Source organism: Lissotriton vulgaris, unplaced genomic scaffold, assembly GCF_964263255.1.
Source record: "Lissotriton vulgaris unplaced genomic scaffold, aLisVul1.2 SCAFFOLD_746, whole genome shotgun sequence".
In the NCBI taxonomy this organism is placed as follows: Eukaryota; Metazoa; Chordata; class Amphibia; order Caudata; family Salamandridae; genus Lissotriton; species Lissotriton vulgaris.
In genome coordinates this window covers 478,596-492,668 of record NW_028253106.1, presented here as the reverse complement: position 1 = coordinate 492,668, position 14,073 = coordinate 478,596, and the positions used below count along the sequence as shown (strand labels likewise).

General features: G+C 45.4%; 1 protein-coding gene across 1 annotated transcript in view; it reads right to left on the bottom strand.

The window, feature by feature from the left end:
- The window catches only part of LOC147661164 (prolow-density lipoprotein receptor-related protein 1-like), an 887,002-nt gene that overhangs the window by 418,650 nt on the left and 454,279 nt on the right, over nt 1–14,073 (bottom strand). The window contains exon 10 of the mRNA XM_086951270.1: nt 3,833–4,001. Coding sequence (XP_086807396.1) covers nt 3,833–4,001 — 169 coding nt within the window. The remainder of the gene's footprint in view (nt 1–3,832; nt 4,002–14,073) is intronic.

Sequence of the window (14,073 nt, the reverse complement as noted above, 5' to 3'; positions counted from 1 at the left end):
CCTCAGAGCTGGTTATACCTCAGATAGCTTGATGGGGCAGGTTGATTAGCATGCAGAACAATCAGTGGCGCATCAAATAACCCCGTAGTCCCGCGGTGCAGGGGCCAGAGCTCCTGGGGCCATATTATAATGAGTACCCCGGGGACACAACAGGCGCGTGCGACCGCTTTGCAAGCCCCCGGGGCACTTTGGTATTACAAAAGGGGGGCACAGATTCTTGTGCATCCCATTCAGTAACTAAGATAGCGCTGGAGCATTTAAAGTGCCAGCACTACCATCAAGGGGCATTCCTTCATTTGCATAGGGGCCAGCACCAGGGCTTTAAGTGGGGAAAAAAACTGGGGGGTGCTCTAAAAGGGGCGTGGCAAATTTCTTAAAGGGGTGTGGCTATAAGAGTAGGGGCGTGGTCAACATCAAGATAACTAGCACTGTGTGCTTAAGAAAATCATTAAGTCGCATCCAGTCACAGAAGTCACAGAATCACTTAAAGTAGCATTTTCCCATATATCACAACTGTATAACACCTTTTTACACTACAATGGATTAGTTGGGGCAACTAATGTGTAACTAGAGATTGAGTCAGCAGAACATACTTAGGTCTCATCAGAGAGGTATAGCTTGGTTCCTATGACAATTGAGCATGGTACCCACAACTGGGCGTAGCCGCTGCATTTACGGAGTCAGCCGCAACAACCAACAAGGTGATGAGAATAATTCTAACATTAATTGCTGTCAAGTTTCGGACTCCTGAATCCACTGAAAACCCCTGCCATCCCTCAATCTCTGCACTAATGCAAAGGATGGAAAGTGCCAACAGGCCCAGAAATCAGGTGAGAAAGAGAATCCCTCTGTCTTTAGAGAACCAGGTAATGGGAGCAGAAGAGTAATGGCTAACTGGAGCCCACCTCCTTTGCACAGCTCTGTTTCAAGAGACAGAATCCCCTGTCTTATTGTTACAAGGGGAGGAACGCTGACTGGCTGTAGGACTGAGGGCATGTGCTGTACAGATAATACTGGGCATATAACAAGGAATAGATTCCTTATGTAACATGCCATACTGGTTTCAGCAGCGAGTGGTACAACAGTGACCCGGGGGTGTGCCAGAAATCTGATTGATGTACCCAGCGCACTGCTGCAAACACACTTTTAAGACACACCAAACAAAGTAGGCAAGAAGCAGCACTACAAAGGGGCATGGCAGGAGAGGTGCTATCGGTGACCCAAGAAGTAGAGGGCGACAATGAGCAACTGCGAGGGCTGCCAACCAGATGCGAACTGAATTATAAACTGGAAAGCGAAGGACGCTTTTGGGCTAAAGTCCAGAAGTCTTGAATATGAATCTCCCCCAGTGGTGTAACAAAGGCCCCCCACACCCCCACGATGTGGAGCTCTCCAAACTCCTGTGTGGTCCAGGTACTTTGCAGGGGGCCCCCTCAAGTTTTGTTACACCACTGACACGTAAGTAGCAACAGGGCGACCTGTAAAGAGAAGGCAGGCCCGCCGGTAGCGTGTGATCATAATCTCCCCCCCCCCGTGCAAACTCCGGTTACCTTAGGATGTGAAGGGGGCTCTGCGGTCCGCGCTGATCTCTTGTGAAGCAGTTTTTGCCGATGGGACGTGCATCGGCCTCAGGGTCAGGCAGCTCCTTTCCTCGATGACTAGTGAGAGGGAACCCCGGTTGCTAGGTGATGCCTCGCGCCTCTCCAGACGCAACGTAACTCCGCCTGACAAACCTCCGTGTTGCTGGGGGAAATCCTCATTGCTCTGACCAATCAGAGTGCGGCTTGGAAATGACGATCCCGGGCTGGTGAATACTGGCAGGGTGTTTTCATGGCTCCTTCTCAGAGCGGCGACCCCGGGCTCGGGCTCACAACACAGCTCGAGGGGCGGCGGTGGAGTCAAAGCAGGCGCTACAAAGTTCCTCAGCGGTGCGTTAATCCGCACACAGAGCGCTAGGGACTCGATCCTGGGGCAGATCACGTTTGAGGCAGAGCAGTTGTCATGACCTTACGCCCTAGCTGTGTGCCGATGAGCACACAGACAGATTTCACAGGGGGGCAGCTTCACAAAGGCACAGCGCAGAGACCCACACAGCAGCTGGAAGGGTGGGTGCTGGAGAACTTTTGTATCCCTGACTTCCCAGCTCTTCTTAGGCCCTTGGAGACAGGCAGGCTTCAGTGGGGCAAAGCAAACAGTCCCTCCCTCAGTAATCACAGCAACTGTGGGTAAACAGGTCACCACATTCCCCCTGTTATCCTATGGGCAAGATAGCCTTTCAATAGGGAAAAACGAAATTGGCCGTATTTTACTATACAGACATATTACCCACACTAGTATCATTAAAGAAAAACCGGGATGTCTGCTCACCCTATCTTCACCTTTGAGGCCAGAAAATCGAGCCCCCTTTTGATGCCCCTCAAAAAAAACTGGGGGGCTCAGCCCCACACTGCCGCCCCCCCCCACTTAAAGCCCTGGCCAGCACTATGCAAATGAGGTAATTCCTTTGCATCTGCGCCCGCGCCATACACAGGAGTAGATGCGAAGATGCTCAGGGGGCGCACTCACGAAGCACCACTCGGCAGGGCGCAGGGGGGCCTCCAAGCACCACTCGGCAGGGCGCAGGGGGGCCTCCAAGCACCACTCGGCAGGGCGCAGGGGGGCCTCCAAGCACCACTCGGCAGGGCGCAGGGGGGCCTCCAAGCACCACTCGGCAGGGCGCAGGGGGGCCTCCAAGCACCACTCGGCAGGGCGCAGGGGGGCCTCCAAGCAGCACTCTGCAAGGGGGGGGGGTCCAAGCAGCACTCTGCAAGGGGGGGGGTCCAAGCAGCACTCTGCAAGGGGGGGGGTCCAAGCAGCACTCTGCAAGGGGGGGGGGTCCAAGCAGCACTCTGCAAGGGGGGGGGGTCCCAGCAGCACTCTGCAGGGGGGGGGGTCCCAGCAGCACTCTGCAGGGGGGGGGTCCAAGCAGCACTCTGCAGGGGGGGGGTCCAAGCAGCACTCTGCAGGGGGGGGTCCAAGCAGCACTCTGCAGGGGGGGGTCCAAGCAGCACTCTGCAGGGGGGGGTCCAAGCAGCACTCTGCAGGGGGGGGGGTCCAAGCAGCACTCTGCAGGGGGGGGGGTCCAAGCAGCACTCTGCAGGGGGGGGGTCCAAGCAGCACTCTGCAGGGGGGGGGGTCCAAGCAGCACTCTGCAGGGGGGGGGGGGGTCCAAGCAGCACTCTGCAGGGGGGGGGGGTCCAAGCAGCACTCTGCAGGGGAGGGGGGTCCAAGCAGCACTCTGCAGGGGAGGGGGGTCCAAGCCGCACTCTGCAGGGGGGGGGGGTCCAAGCAGCACTCTGCAGGGGGGGGTCCAAGCAGCACTCTGCAGGGGGGGGGGTCCAAGCAGCACTCTGCAGGGGGGGGTCCAAGCAGCACTCTGCAGAGGAGGCTCCATGCACTCGGCAGAGGGGGCTCCTGTGTTGAGTTATGCCACCGAGTACAATCATGAAAAGTGGGTTTCCACAAGATGTATGCCACAAGCACTGCACAATTTAGTTATAACAAGGTGTTCAAAAGTGAAAGGAAGTCCATTTCACTATACACTGCTATTTAAAGTTCTATCCATGCCACATGACTGCTATACGCTGCAAGCAACTTGAGCTACACCAGGATGAAACTGATCATTCACATTCGCCAAATCAATTGATAGGATACACAATCTTATGTAGCTCATTTGCTTTTGGTCTTTCAAATACCCTGCATAACAATTGCAGAGCCCAAGGTATTCCAGACCCCCTAGACATCTGCTTTTCTACTCAGTTAAAGAAAACAGTGTAGGTTAGGAGTTCAATACCTCTTTATATTCACTGATCCAGTACAATCTCCCGGTGATGTAATCCAGGGTAAGTCCCACTGGCTGCTCCATGGGAACAGCAGCCAGCACCCGCCTGTCGGAGCCATCCATTCCAGCCACCTCTATGGCTGTATTTCCTCTTCGGCCATAGTTTATCCAAAACATGCACCTGAGAAGAACAGGAGACCATAGCAGTACTAATTGAAGACAACCAGCAACAAAACTAGGAAAAATATGCAAATCTTACACCATACGTGAGAATGGCGTCTAGCAGGGGAGCTACCCCACTGAACACAGGGCAGTACAAATTGCAGATATGGCTTACCACAGCGATTGCACTAATAGCTTCATTGATTAGCTGTAGCTTCTGAAAATATTGCAAGCATTACAATAATCGTTTGGTAATTGAGCAGCAATGCAACGGTGATTCAATTATGCATATGGTATACTGTTTAAATCTATATGAAATAGCAAACTATTTACTACATTTGGCAAAACACACTTCTACTCAATCTAACTACCTTTAGAACATAAGAAAAATTCAAAGCTTTCCACCGAGGTTGTGTGCAGAACAAATCTGCAGGCATAAACTCCAGATGAAGATGATCCGAGAACATTTACTCAGATACAGGAACTTACTAAGGAAGTTCTGCAAATAGGGAATATGTTGTGCAGTAGTCTGTTTCATGTTAGACTGTTCCTAGCAGACACAAAGGGCATTCTTAAGATAAGCAGCCTCAGTCTTGCTTTGAGGACATTCAATATTCTTTCCAATTAGGTTTTTCCTTCCACCACATTTCGACAAATAAGCTCCAAAATGACGTGAGTGTTAAAAATGGTGTTGAAACTCTAGATCTCTTCATCATGCAGTGGTCAGTATGCCCTGCCAGGTATTTTTAGTGAACCGGTCCAAATTTGGGGAAGATGAAAAATGGAACAAACGTCCAGCATATGCTGAATTTAAGGGCATTCAGAGCACTCTGTTCATACGGTAAAAGCCACTGACTAATGATGTAGGCAGCAACCAAAACAAATGATTCCCATAAACAAGGCTTACAAGCCGGAAACTGATAAAACCAGACTTTGAGCAAGCCAACTCAATCAATTTAAAGGCCCAACTTACCAACTCAAATAACCAGTTTCCCTTCAATACAGCTCAAACGTTGTGGCTTTTCAAGACTCAATCAAGGCAAGGATGAGACCCGCTGCCTTCCAGCCTCTTGTAAGAGGATAAGGCTCAATCAAAATGTTACCCACTTCCACTCAGTGGGAGATGGGACATCGAAAGTTTTAAAGTCTCTTCCTTGCTTTACTATCTTAAACTTGGGAATCCCAGATTGGGACTGTACTCCAACAATTACCACATGGCAAAGCTGCCAGACGGTGACATGATCCATTACAAAACAAGTATGTATACCAGAAGGTAAGCCCCCCCCCCCAGTTTCAAGTCTCAGCTCTGGTACTTTGAATAAAGAAAATCAGCATTTGACTTGGCCAATCTAGTGAACAGTCAAGACATTTGATTTCCTGTCTACCTGAGCCTTTTATAGAGGAAATTGTTCTGTTCATGTGGAGATCAGGTTTCAGTTGTCAATAGGAACAGATTTGGTTGATCTCCATCAGTATGGAGCAGCATAGTGACCGCTTTAGAGCCATGGTGTATGTAAACCTATTGCAGGTGTTTACAGCTGCCCACATGACTTCTGGATTGCAGGTATCCATCCTGAGAAAAACATTTGTACTTTTATGAGGTATTTGTTTACAACCAGGGAACAAGAAGTTGATTGGCAACTTCCCAACTAAGATGTCATCTGGGGTTCTGTCACAGTCTCCAACACACCTTGTACTAATTTCCAGTTTAGCTTGCCATCACTTTTCAGACCTTCAGCTTCATATCTTAATTACACCGATAATCTACAAATCCTAAAATTCATTAACAATGGACACAATTTAGAAATAAGTCATTATTTTAAACAGTGACATGGACCAAATCCGAATAGTTACTTATGGTAAACTGCCCCATTCCGAGACCCTAGTCAAAAATGATGACTCCTACTAATAAGGCAAACCTCTCAGCAATTGAATAGAGAAACTTTACCGTCTTGAAATACTTCAAATCTTGCATTATGGTCCTTTCCTCTACATGCACAGGCAGTAATCGTCTTGCCCCAAATGCCTGGACGAGAATGAGGTATGCTGTGGAGTACCACAAATCCAAATTGGTCCATTTCAGTGTTTGAAACAGCTTTTGAACTTTAATGGGGATTAGATAATACCAGAATTTCATGGACTAAGACGACTCCTGGTAACATGGGTAAAAACCATGAATCATGCATAGTAGAGCTTGTCCAAGGAAAGTCCATTAGTCTCTGGATAATATTATATCAGATCAGTATCTCCGCAAATCAACCCCATTTCAATAAGGTCTGATCTGAACTTCACCACTTAACAAAGACCAACATTCCAGAACAAAGCCTCCATTAAATGTAGCTGCTGAGAAACCGATTAGTTAAGATTGGGTATTGGCGCTCCACTACCTTCTCTGCACAGTCATACCCAGCAGCACTGTGTGGAAAGATGGACAACTCAAACAGGATTTTTAAAGCACAGCTTATCACCCGTGAGGGTATCAAGGACCTTAGTGGTGGTTCCCACAGCTAGGTGTAGTCTGGCCGAACGGCCAGGTCTCAAGGCAGTTTCTGAATTCTTCCGGTGTGGGGGAAGTCCTGAGAAGGAGGGGAGGCTTTTCAAGGTTTTTGAGGCCGGTAGCAGAAGGAGGCCACCTATCCTGCTGCCGTGGTACCAAGGTATGTGGGAGAGGGCAAGGGATCGCAGTTGTCTGGTGGGTTGATGGAAGTTCAGCCTGGGGTTGAGATACTGGTCCCACATTTTAAAGGGCTTTGCAGGCCTTGGTCAGCATTTTGAACTGACATGTGTATGGGGAGCCAGTAGGGGGATCTGAGGTGAGGGGTGATCTGGGCTCACCTCCGGAGGTAGAGGATTAGCCTGGCTACTGCGTTCTGTATTGTTTGTAGTCTGTTTAGAAGCGGAGTGTTGAAGCCTACGTAGAGGGTGTTGCTGTATTGCAGGCAGCTGGGGAGGAGTGCCTGGGTGACAGTGCATGTGATGCTGATGGGTATCTACGTGAAGACTTTCCAGAGCATGCGTAGGGTGAGGAAGCAAGCTGAGGATACAGAGTTTATCTGGCTTTTCACAGGGAGCCTGCTGTCAAGTATGATGCGGAGGTAACTGCTGAGAGTTCGAGGCATACTCGTGCTTCCTCCTGTAGAAAGCTTTAAAGCCAGATATTGATAACACAGAGGCACATCACTGCAAAAGGCAGTGAACTTTTCTTGTGCTGACCATTTTTTGTTTACATTTGAGAGCTTGGCCCAAATAGAGATTTAAATTTATTACGTTAGTTACAGCATTTGTAACTCAGTTTTAATTCATTTTTTGTTTATTATTGAAGCTGGATTGTTCATTTCCCAGTAGCAGTTTTACATCAAGGTAGACTTTCCCCTTGTTCTGCTTGGCTCTCAGCAAGCTACTCCAACTCCAGTGCAATCACACTGGCTGCCTCCAAGGCCAGCTCTGCCTAACGGGTCTCCCCAGGTTCTTTCTGATGAGGGATTTTAAACTTGATACCAGCACGAACGCCTAGCATATAGGTAGATAACTGCCAAGTCAGTGGGTTTTACATTTTCTGTTGCCAACTTTTGGTTTTCCTTGAATTTAACAGGTACCAGGCCCACCTGGAATGATCAACTTTACCCTACATTAAATATAGTACATTTAGCACTAAATTATTTGAATTCATTTTGCTAATTATGTTGAACCTGTGTTTATTATTCATTTACCATTAGATGTTTTTCAGCAAGCATAAATCTGCTTCATTTCTTTATTCCTACTGGCAGTGAGCAAACCACTTCAGTTAATCAAAGTTTGAGTGTTGCCTGCATAAGAGTCCAGTACTGCCTACTGGTCCTGTCCAATTTTCAAATGCAGGTAAGCACAGCCATTAATGGCCATATACAGAGTACCCCCCAACAGTTTCTAAGCATCAACCTAGCCCTTTGTCCACTCACACATCCATGACAAACTGAATAAATCTAGCAGTCTTTCCTTCTCTAAAATACTCACTGTTACTCTCCATTGATGTGAAATGTGTGATTTAGCCATCTTCCAAATTGGATATCTTTCAACAGAATTAGTTTAAGACCCCTCAAGCCCCGGTATTTCAATGGTGGTGCCTGAGGCGCCCAGAATCGTCCACCAAGTCGACCCTAGAAACTGGTTAGATGATTAGCTATTTTACATCTTGCTTCAATAACTTGCGGAAATTGCTCATAAATCTAGGCCTTTTGGTAAAAAGTTTATTTTTTCACTGATGACAGTCACACCTATGGATGGACCAACCATCTGGTCTGGACCTGGTCATCTCTTTGCATCAAAAGTGCCCTATTTTACTTTTAATTAATTTTTCTAATTTTACACGGCTAAATGGCACAGATATTTGGATAGTAGAGACCTCTAAGGAAGAATATTCTATCCTCCTTGACCTATTGTCAGTTCTAGGACTTAAACTTGCGTCATTACCAACTAAATCTGCAGACTATATGCTTAATTTTACATATTCTGAGGACCTTTAGTGTCCTGTCCCTTTCCATATATTTGGACCTCAATATTGCACCCAGTTTAACCTATTTAGGGATCAATGCAATCTACAACATATACATTCAATTCATCAATAATTTTCCAAGCACAAGGCTAAGCACACACCAATAAGGTATTGCCACTTAGGTGAATATATTCCACCTTTCATTCTGAGAGAGTTCGTCCCAACCAGCGTCACGTCCTACCAACAATGGATTGATTTTTATCTGAACAAGACTAACCCTATACATTAGGATCATGAAGACCTCCCCAGCTTCACAGTATACTTGTATTTACAAGAAGCCAATTCATCCGTGCAATGCACTGGAGAACATATGCATACAGACCAGCAATGAGCAAAGCTACATTTACCTATTAGTCTACCGTAAAACAGGCAATTTTCTAATGACAATCATTGTATAGGATAAAATAAACTGCTTGTTCGGGACCAAACAGCAGAGTAGCATGTATTTGTTTATTTACACTGCAATTTAATTGGAAGGGATATTAAGTTGCTTAGTTGTGTCAACGGTAAAAGTTGCAAATAGAGACCTTGCATTTATTTAAAACTAGATTTAATGTTATAACAAATAAGGATATTAATAATATTCTTACAAATATCTACAGTTACATGATAACCTTATATTCGATAGCTGGACAATCTATCAAGTTCTCTATAATGGGTCTTCATAAATGCATACCTTAACTGACGCTTTTTCTAGTTAATTTCTTCTGAATAGCTTTGAGGAACTGAAGGTATTAAGAGCAAAAAGACCCTAGGGTTGGTTAGCTGGCTTGGTTGATAAACTTTCACTTTAAACCCAACAACTGATGTGTATGAGAAATGTGCTTACCTACTTCAAAGCATGATCCATGGATCACTTTAATTCCTAAATTTCAACAATCCTACCAAATAACACCACTGCCAGCCTCTCTCTCTAATGGCCGTAGATATCAAAATACTGACCTTAAACATGGCCAAAAGGCTAATCACATTTGTTAAAACTCCTTCACCCAGATTAAAAGTACACAGCAAATTAGCTTTATTTAATTGCATAAGAGAACTGTACCTAATTGTTTACTATCTTTAGACTCTGAAAACTTTGACAGAGTGAATTGGCTTTATTAGCAGTATGTGCTTCAGAAAATCCAGCCTGGATACAATTATTTTGAAATGTATATGCCAATGCTAGAGGCAGGGTGCTTTACTAATGGTTCCATCGGACTGTTTTCAACCTCAGAACGGTACTAGTAAGGGGTGGCCTCTGTCCAACTTTTAATTTTAGCCTTAGACTTATTAGGACTGAACAGGATTCCCATTGACCGAGTATGAAAATGAAAAATGTAAAGACTGAGAGCCACCGCCCACGCCTAGGGGAGGGGGGCCTTTAGTGGGAATTCCTGGCCTGGTGAAATGGTTTAGTTTCTCTAGGTCTAGTCATGGGGAGGGTCTCGAAGTAACGTGCGATGCCAGGGAGGGCGTCTGCGAGCCCTCCCCCAAGATGATAAAAATGTGGCTCCCCTCAGAATAGTCCTTTGTCTCTGGCCTCTGGGGATCGCCGGAAAGGCTCAGCCGGAGCAACAGTTGCACACCACCCCCAAGTTTAATAGTTGAGTGGCGGGGTCCCGTATAAGAGAAAAGGCTGAGGGACTCTTTTTGGACGGAAAATGGATGACCCTGCAGCAGGGAGGCAGTTATGGCGGCTCTGGGCTGGCGGAAGACAGGGCCGTCCTGCTGGTGGTCCTGAACTTTCTGGCCCTACCCAAGTAGCCGGTGCTTGGAAAAGGGGGTGGTGTTGTGTCCTGCTGGTACAACACGCCTCCAGAATTACCGAATTGTAAATACATGTTAACCTGTGGCGCATATGTATGGAGCGCATCATTTGTGTGTGAATTTAATAAAATGTGGAAGGATTTACCCCCAAATAAAATGGTGTTTTGGTCAAATAAAGCTACGCAACTAAGGAGACGCTCCTCGGCCATAACAGAGGAGCCACCCCTGCAGAAATCTAATGTATGGCTTTCGGAAATCTTGGATATTGAAGGTAATCCGATGAAAGAATTTTGGCAACTCAACTATGGTTTCTTTTGAATTTCCAATGTTTAACTCTGAACTCACAAATAGAGCGGATTAGATACTCTACTCTCCATGCACTTTACTCAACCTGTCTGACCTGTAGGCCATGAGCACAGCACCCACTCCGTCTCCGGGAGGGGACTCACGAGCACACTTCAAAAAAAGACTTCACTAGCCACTCGGAATAAAAGTTGTGCACCTAACTTTTCAGGAGAACATATTTTCTCCTTTGCGCACATTTAATTTTAACCATTAAACAGTCCCTTTCAGCTGAATTACTTATTTTTGCTGAAAAGTATGATCTATATTGTGAATTTCAATGGCTGGGGTTTCCTTGACATTACCAAATGGGATGAACGGCTTCCAGTCATGGTGCGATTTAAACATTCTCTTCTGTATCCCCACTGTTCAGAAGTTATTTTTAAGCATGTTTTCCTGGTTCTTTTATTAGTAGGGTAGATAAGAAAGGCACTGGGGTGAATGCCCACCCTATTAATTTCATTTGAGTTGGCTGAAGCTCATAATATTGAACAGGATTTATCAGACTCTTTCACTTCCTTTACAGTATAGGAAGGATCTTTAGTTTCATGGCCTGCCACTGTAATGTATTGAGGATGCTTTTTCTGCTCTCCTTTTGCATTCAGAGTCTCTAATATTTTGTAGAAAGACATCTCCCTCGTATGTATCCCTCCGCTTCCCCATTTTGATTCCCATGTAGCAGTTAAAAGCAGCCTTGGGGCTCATACAAGCACCCAGAGGCGCAACTAGAGTCAAATTCCGGGGGGGGGGGCCTGATTCTTCAAGCAAAAGGCAGAGTGCCTGGGAAGCGGTCTCATTGTGGGCTGACACATGACAGGGGGCTGAAGCCCTTTGAGTCCAATGGGCGTTGCGTGCCTGCAAGCACCAAACAGGACAGAACTTTTCTATGCTTCCCTCATTGTTCTAAACCTAGCCCTAGGACATGAAAATAAAGGTCTGATAAAAAGTCCCTATACAAACATCAAAATGTGATTCATTCCCTTTTCCTCTCTCCTTCCTTCCCTCCCTCTTGCTGTCCGCTGGCTGTGCTTTGCAGCATCTAGAGGATGTTCCCTCAGCAATGTACAAACAAACATGCTACAATACTATTTATTTACCATCTCCCTTCTTTCCAATTAGTCTGTTCCCTCTTTCCGGTTCCCCTTCCTATGTGTTCTCTCATAGTGCTATGAAGCAGCCTTAGGTTGGCATAACATCTATAGAAGCAACTACGAGATTATGCTAATGGTACCCCTTGTGTGCCCTCATTATGTAACAATTGTTTTTTATAATCCTTTGGTCATCTCCAATTAGTACAAGAGTTGTGTTCTTGGTTACCTCACCAGGCAAAGACATCAGCTTCCGAGTCCAGTCGCTTTTCTATTCCTGGGGCGTGGGTACCACAGGAGAGAATTATGTTCATTCTCATCAGGTTGCTAGTGTGAACTTTAATAACGGACATCAGATTACACCTCAAAAGTGACTATTGCATACACCTACTTTTATTTGTATTGTACTGCACAATTTTACAATGATTTTCAAACTCTTTAGCGTAGTAAACACACCGACTTTGGTAGGTTGTGCACTGTACTCTTAGTGAGTTATTACAGGACTTTAGCATAGAACCCTTTCTGCAGTGCACAGACCCTTCACTCTCAAAATAAAAACAAGCATTGGCAAAGCCATTAGGTCTCGGAAATGCCAGAGCATTTGGCCTGGTCAGTGTGATTGTCTTTTAGCCATCTTATTTAGAAGCACATTTGCTGTTCATGGCGCTGTCTAGCCAAGACCTAAAATTAGAGGAAACATTGCTCAGAACAGATCTAGATTTAGAGTGGTTTGCCTAAAGCTTCCCCTTTGACAGCCTTATTCAAAAAACAAAATCAAAACTTTGGAAAGGTCAGCTAATAGCTGGGGGATTTGTGTCCAGATCATGTCTTATTTATGCTGGCCCAAGATTTGCAAAATGACAAGTTTCAATTAAATTTTGCTTCATCGAATTTGCTCAGCACAAAATAAAGAACATTAGCCCACTCAAAATGGTCATATAATATAATCAGTAACTTTTGACATGGGTACCTGAAAGAAAGCAAGGCAGGCATAGGCTGTCCTTGTACATCCAAATTAATCTGAGTTCATCCCAAGCAGAAACAGTCTCCAACTTCTACACCTTCTACATGTACTGTATAAACTTGTGCTGATGGCGGCATCACTGGACACTATTGGCTCAGAGTATAATTAACCCACTGCAAGAGTGAAAAGTGGCAATGTGGTCTCAGAAGACCGAAGGCTGCAGAGGGGAGTAAGACAAATGCCCCCTGTTCTGTTAGCATTAGCTGCTAAACCCCTGGTGAATAGACTCCGGACCGCTGTCAGATTGAAAATCAAGGTTACAGACCATGTGGTGTCTATGTTTGCCCATGACAAGTCAGTCTATTAAGAACAATAAATCATAAGCTTCCATGAACTGACACTTTGGAGAAATAGAGTGCAACACCAATTGTAACTTCTCTCTGCGTAGAGTGACCCATTTGGCACCAACCAACATAATGTTATTTGAAAACTCAATTGGACGGGTTCCGAGATCCAGACATATTGGTAGGGTGCTGTGGGACCTTACAATTCAATCACCTTCTGGACGAGTGATATTCAAACTTTAATACCACGGCCCCCCAGTGGGGGTGAGCAAACAAAAAAAATCAACTTTAAAAAAATCAGGCTTCTCATAATTTTTAACAATTATTCTATTCAAGTGGCAATTTTGAAATAGGTCTATACTTAAATATTGCAGTTAAGTTCTGTTACAGTATTAAACAATGCAATCAAATACTTGATTGTCAAACATACTATTCTGGTTAGGCAGGCCTTACAAACAAATGTATCCACAGTGTATTAGAAATGGGGGTTTTGAAGAATATTTGGAGTCCCTTCCCTCTTGACCTTTCTCCCAGGCAGGATATAAATGACCAAAGATGTTCGTGATGGGCAATTGCAGAGTGGCTTACTGGTGCTCATTTCTTTCCGCTTAATGCAAAGCACTATCAGAATAATGCTTCTTTTGGTCCGAGCCTCTGGGATCAGTTACCCCTCCCTCTCCCGCGATCAAAACCCCAGTTTGAAGACCCCTGTTCTGGAACATGCTCCCCATTCTCAGTGGAAAGCTGAGTTGCCCCAAAAAAGAGGATACTCTTTAGATGTCTACATGTTTGACAATATAATATCTCAACTAAGAAGATGCTCAAATGAACAGACCAATGCTAGCTCATATTGATGTGGTCATGTAAATAAAGAAGAGTAAAACTGGATGAAAAGAAAAGGCTGAGCAAACAATGAGCTATGAATCTCCGACAGGACGATTCTATATGGCTACTTACCTACAACACGCAGTACATTGCCTAAACTCTAATACTAACTGGGGGAAAAAAATATTGGAGACATGCAAAATACGCCATCTATATTTACTCATGATGGGAGGACACTTCCAAACAGA